This window comes from Sorex araneus, chromosome 6 (genome assembly GCF_027595985.1).
Source record: "Sorex araneus isolate mSorAra2 chromosome 6, mSorAra2.pri, whole genome shotgun sequence".
NCBI classification, from domain to species: domain Eukaryota; kingdom Metazoa; phylum Chordata; class Mammalia; order Eulipotyphla; family Soricidae; genus Sorex; species Sorex araneus.
Window position 1 is genome coordinate 155,396,824 of NC_073307.1, and position 6,624 is coordinate 155,403,447.

At 39.4% G+C, this 6,624-nt stretch overlaps 1 protein-coding gene across 1 annotated transcript; it reads right to left on the reverse strand.

Annotated features, from left to right (window-relative positions):
* Nucleotides 1–3,265: 3,265 nt before the first annotated feature.
* On the reverse strand, nucleotides 3,266–4,222 carry LOC101549239 (olfactory receptor 5B17-like). The gene has a single exon (XM_004620466.2). The coding sequence runs from the start codon at nucleotides 4,220–4,222 to the stop codon at nucleotides 3,266–3,268; it is 957 nt and encodes a 318-aa protein (XP_004620523.2).
* Between the last annotated feature and the right edge of the window lie 2,402 nt (nucleotides 4,223–6,624).

Here is a 6,624-nt window from a genome sequence, read left to right on the forward strand (position 1 = left end):
TCCAAGTTCTTTCCATTTGGTGGTTTTTGTCATCTCGTTTAGTCTGAATTCTCTCCTTTCAGGTGCTGTCATTAGATTACATGGAAAGTCTGTGGGGTCAGACCCAGAGTGGCACCTCTGACCTATGTTCCCATTTCATTGACACGAACACAAACTCCAGGTCACAATTAAGTGAGAAACAATGATGCTAAGAAATTGAATCTACATGTGTATACAGGAGTTTAAAGATAATATTTTAAAGAATAACCAACTAGTCTTTCCCATTATAATTCTATGTTCACAAATACTCGATTATACTTTCACATAAAATATTCCTTATCCATTTTCACAAGACAGATAATTTAAATCTCAACTGATCAGTATAAAATTCAATGTCTAGACTATAAAGTTTATGCCTTCAAGTACAGATATGCCTCTTTATTACCTAGCAACTTACACATATTTTGAAAAATTCTCTAATTAACAATTTATTACTCATTTAGCAATGTGATTGAACATCTCTAAATGCAGCAGCTATGTGTACCTGGGTTAAGAAATCAACATGAGGAATGACTTGGTGCCAGAACTGCTCAGGAGGAAGAGAGCAGCGTGGAATGCATTCAGGAGCGTCTAAGAGGTGGTTAAGAGAACGAAGAACCTCCGACTCCGGGCACATCTGTTCGATACCACCGTTCTTCCTGCACTAACATATGCCTCAGAGACCTGGGCCCTATACAAGCAGGATGAGAATGCTATTAGGGTATCCCAAAGAGGAATCGAAAGAGCTATGTTGGGAATGTCATGTCTCACTCAAGTGAGAGAAGGAATCCGGAGTTCCGACCTCTATCGATGGTCAAAAATCAGGGATGCTGTCTAGTTTGCCAAGGCATCAAAAATCAGATGGGCCCGTCATATAATGTGATTCAGAGATGACCGCTGGACTAGAGCTGTACTGAATGGATTCCACGGGAGGCCAGAAGACCTCATGGCCGCCCACCACCTAGATGGTCAGATTTCTTTGTCAAATCTCTGAATGCACGATTTGAGGCTCTTCCTGTTCCTGGGGCAAGCAAATATCATTGGGCCGCACTAGCCTGAGACAGGGACAAAAGGAAATGTTACTGGCGCCCACTTGAGCTAATCGAAGATCAACGGGACTACAAGTGATACAAGTGATTAGCAATGAGGGACCATTAGAAATAAGTTTTGGGGTCCAGAGATGTTGTTCAGTGATAGATCACTTGCCTTACATGCATGAGGTCCTGAGTTGCACTCATTTTACCAAAAAATACTGCATAGTAAAGTTGGGGAAAATAACTCCCACTCATAACAAATTATATTGGAAGACTTCTAGGATTTCAGTTTTATATCTAGTCAAAATCCCAGTGTTAAGAACCCTAGGCTGCTGACAGGAAATATTTCTTTATGATTCTGATTTTTCTCTTTTGAGAACATTAAGTCAGTCTTCACTCTGATATTTGGCTCAGTCTCTTAAATCACTGTTTTAATCAATTATTTTTTAATTTTTAAATTTTTTATTGAATCACCATGTGGAAAGCTACAAAGCTTTCAGGCTTAAGTGTCAGTTACACAATGCTCAAATACCCATCCTTTCACCAGTGCACATATTCCACCACCAAGAACCACAGTAAACCCCCCCTCCTCACCACCCCCCAGCCCCCGACCCCGCCTGTGTAGCTGATAAATTTCACTTTACTTTCTCTTTACTTTGGTTTAATCAATTATTTTTTAAAAAATAATTAAGTATATACATCAAAAACCTATATGGTCGCTATCTATGTAGATATCTAATAAAGGAAGAAGTTTTATTCATAAACTTGCAGCAAAAGAAACCGTCTTCCTCCATTTTCATCTCAGCAGGAGTTCAAGAATGTCAGGAAGGAATATATTTATTGAGTAAGCAAATAAATATTTAATCAATATCTGATTGGGAAATGTTTTATTAAGATATGATTTTAGGAAGAAGTAAAGATGTCCCGAATGGTCTTAAGATTCATTTGTCAATCCTCATTAGGCTGCTTGGGGATATAGTAAAGCTTTTAGAGATTTTCAAAAAAGAGAGATTCTTCATAGTTGGGGGTGGATAAATTTTTGAGACTGCCAGTTCATTGCCCAAACTGAACTAAATTATAAAGATGTTGTTCTCAACTTGAAGTTTAGAGTTTTTCCAAATTACTTCGACTCATAAAGTTTGGAATTTCTTGTGCTATGTCATAGTCAGTAAAAATATATTGTGCATTTTGTTTTGTTTGGGGACCACACCCAGCAGTGCTCAGGACATTTTTCTGACTCTACTCTCAGGCATCACTGCAGACAGTGCCTGGGGGACTCTCTGGGGTCCCAGAAATGGAACTCTGGCCAGTCATATGTGAGGAAAACATCTGCTTATTATACTATTGCTCCAACCTTCAGTAAAATAATTTTCAATCAAAACTTTGTCATCAACAAAACAACCACATTAGCATAGTACTTATAGGGGATTACATAAAAGTTTAGATATTGATAAAGAAATATAATAAATCAATATTCGAGATCACTATGAAAAATAAAATAGATGGAGGAAAGAAGTCAAGAAGGGTGGAGTGACTGAAGGGGTACCTTAGAAAGGCCAGTAGCATGCTGTGAAGAAATAATACTTAAGGAGGAATCTGAAATATGTGGGATTATCCTAATCAAAGGAAGTAGCAGGTGCGAAACTTCAGAGACAAAGAAATGCATGAAGTTGTCCAGTAATAGAAAAAAAATTGGTGCATATGCAGTGAATAAGTAGGAGGAATATAAGATACATCATACAAGTGTTCAATAGTGTTCACTACTTCAAAATCTTTATTTCCAAGGAAAAGGGCACTATTATTAACATCCAGATTTTAACATACTGAAGAGTTGGTAATTACACTGTCAAGATCAAAATATCATACTATTCCCCCTTTTAGATTAATATGGCTATTTTATTTTGGCAATTATCAAGTGGACATTCTTTCTCTTATAAAAAATACTCAAAACAACAGATATAGTGATTTCTTGTGATGTTGTAATTATTTATATGTATAAATGTGCCAAGAACAAATACATTTCACTAGATAACTAATTTAAATATCACCATATTTTTCTGATTTGAGGATGCTCAAACCAGTTCTGAAGCTAACTATATTTAACAAAATTATATTTGACAAACAGTTTTATCTACTGGCATAATTATCATGACTATTGACTTATGGTATGAAGTATATTTAAGGGAAATAAAGTTCATTGTGTGTATTCTTAATCATTTTAAGACTAAATTTACAGAATATTTTGCTTTCTCTACCACTTTTGTGAAAGCATTTTTTACTTCTTTATTTCTCAGACTATAGACAATAGGGTTCAGCATGGGGATGATTATAGTATAGAACACAGAAGCAATTTTATCCGTGTCCATAGAATGACTGGAACTGGGCTGTAAGTACATGACAATGACAGTCCCATAAAATATGGAAACTGCCATGAGGTGAGATGCACAGGTGGAAAAGGCCTTCTGGTAGCCCTCAGCTGAGTGCATCTTCAAAATGGTGATGAATATGAACACGTAAGAAATCAAGATTATAACAACAGCAAACAAGATATAAACGCTTGACAGGAGAAGCAGCATCAGTTCACTGAAGTCTTTGTTGGAGCAACTCAAGCTCATGACTGCTGGGATATCACAGAAAAAGTGATGGACCACATTGGACATGCAGAACGAGAGGGAAAAGGTGTTTCCAGTGTCAACAGCAGCCGACAGAAATCCAAAGGCGTAAGAGCCTATGGCCAGATGCGCACACATCTTTGTGGTCATTATGGTGGTGTAGTGTAGGGGCCAACACACCGCTGCATAGCGGTCATAGGCCATTGAAGCCAGAAGGAAATTTTCTGTACTGGCAAAGACGGCAAAAAAGAACATCTGAGCAGCGCATGCGTTGTAGGAGATGACCTTGTCCCCAATAAGGAACCCGGCTATCACCTTGGGGGTGACTGTTGAGGAGTAACAGAAGTCCACCAGGGAGAGGTTGCTGAGGAAAAAGTACATGGGGATGTGGAGGCGGGAGTCCAGCAGGATCAACATGACCATCCCCAGGTTCCCTATCAGGGTGATGAGGTAGATGAGGGTGAACACTACAAAGAGAGGCACCTGCAGTTCCGGGGTGTCAGTGAGTCCTAGCAGGATGAATTCCGTCACCTCTGAGTTATTCTCCGTGGATGCCATTGGAGAATCTGCTCTGTAGAAAGACAAAATAAAGGGATTTACTGATGAGCAAAAACCAGTTACACTGAAATGAAATACAAGCATTACTTTATTAGAGCAATAATTTATCTTTGATATTCTAATGTATAAAATATGGGTATGGTAACACAATTTGGTGAATAATTTATCTACGTAGCAGAAGGCTTTTGAAGAATATTCCTATTCACACTTTATTTTTTTTATGTGAGTTGCAAGAAGAGTTTATAAGCTGTCCTGGAACAAATCTGTCTTTTAAATCCTATCTAACAATAGCTAGTTTTCTTTTTTTTTTTTTAATTTATTCATTTTTAATTAGAGAATCACCGTGAGGGTACAGTTACAGATTTATACACTTCTGTGCTCACACTTCCCTCATACAAAGTTTGGGAACCCATCCCTTCACCAGTGCCCATTCTCCACCACCCGTAAACCCAGTGTCCCTCCCACCCTCCCCAATCCCATCTCCCCCCCACCCCACCCTGCCACTGTGGCAAGGCATTCCCTTCTGCTTTCTCTCTCTAATTAGCTGTTGTGGTTTGCAACAAAGGTGTTGAGTGGCCCCTGTGCTCAGTCTCTAGCCCTCATTCAGCCCGCAACTCCCTTCCCCCACATGGCCTTCGACTGCAATGTAGTTGGTGATCGCTTCTCTGAGTTGACCTTTCCCCGGAACGTGAGGCCAGCCTCGAAGCCATGGAGTCAACCTCCTGGTACTTATTTCTACAGTTCTTGGGTGTTAGTCTCCCACTCTGTTATTCTATATACCATAGATGAGTGCAATCTTTCTATGTCTGTCTCTCTCTTTCTGACTCATTTCACTCAGCATGAAACTTTTCATGCCCATCCACTTAACTACAAAATTCTTGACCTCCTTTTTTCTAACAGCTGCATAGTATTCCATTGTATAGATGTACCAAAGTTTCCTCAACCAGTCATCCATTCTGGGGCATTCGGGTTTTTTCCAGATTCTGGCTATTGTAAACAGTGCTGCGATGAACATACATGTGCAGATGTTGTTTCGATTGAACTTTTTTGATTCTCTGGGATATATTCCCAGCAGTGGTATTGCTGGGTCAAATGGGAATTCAATATCTAATTTTTTGAGAGTCGTCCAAATTGTTTTCCAGAAGGGCTGAACCAGTCGGCATTCCCACCAGCAGTGAAGAAGGGTCCCTTTCTCCCCACATCCTCTCCAACAGCGGTTGCTTTTGTTCTTTTGGATGTGTGCTAGTCTCTGTGGTGTGAGGTGGTATCTCATGGTTGTTTTGATCTGCATCTCTCTGATGATTAGTGATGTAGAGCACTTTTTCATGTGCCTTTTGGCCATTCGTATTTCTTCCTTGGTAAAGTTTCTGTTCATTTCTTTGCCCCATTTTTTGATGGGGTTGGATGTTTTCTTCTTGTAGAGCTCAACCAGTGCTTTATATACCATTGATATCAACCCCTTATCTGATGGGTATTGTGTAAATATCCTTTCCCATTCTGTGGATAGTCTTTGTATTCTGGTCACTGTATCTCTTGCGGTGCAGAAGCTTTTTAGTTTAATGTAGTCCCATTTGTTGATCTCTGTTTTTACTAGATTGCTTAGTTCCGTGTCACCTTTGAAGATACCCTTATCTTCAATATCGTGGAGGGTTTCGCCGACCTTGTCTTCAATGTACCTTATGGTTTGTGGTCTAATGTTGAGGTCTTTAATCCATTTTGATCTGACTTTTGTGCATGGTGTCAGGTCAAGGTCTAAACCCATTTTTTTGCATGTGGTTGTCCAGTTGTGCCAGCACCATTTGTTAAAGAGGCTTTCCTTGCTCCACTTCACTTCTCTTGCTCCCTTATCAAAGATTAGATGGTCATACATTTGGGGTTGTGTGTAGGGATATTCCACCCTGTTCCATTGGTCTACGGCTCTGCCTTTGTTCCAGTACCATGCTGTTTTAATTGTTACTGCTTTGTAGTAAAGTTTGAGGTTGGGGATGGTGATGCCTCCCATCATCTTTTTCCCAAGAATTGTTTTAGCTATCCTTGGACGTTTGTTATTCCATATGAATTTTAGGATTGCTTGATCCATTTCTTTGAAGAATGTCATGGGTATATTTATAGGGATCGCATTGAATCTGTATAATGCTTTAGGGAGTATTGCCATTTTGACAACATTGATTCTCCCTATCCACGAGCAGGGTATATGTTTCCATTTCCTCATGTCCTCTTTGATTTCATGGAGTAGCGTTATGTAGTTTTCTTTGTAAAGGTCTTTTACTTCCTTGGTTAAGCTGATTCCGAGGTACCTGATTTTCTGGGGCACGATTGTGAATGGGATTGCTTTTTTCATGTCCCTTTCCTCTGCCTCATTGTTTGCATATATGAAGGCCATGGATTTTTGGGTATTGATT

What these genes read in the sequence shown, in the direction of transcription:
- LOC101549239 (XM_004620466.2), bottom strand. Translation starts at nt 4,222, where the DNA reads ATGGCATCCACGGAGAATAACTCAGAGGTGACGGAATTCATCCTGCTA.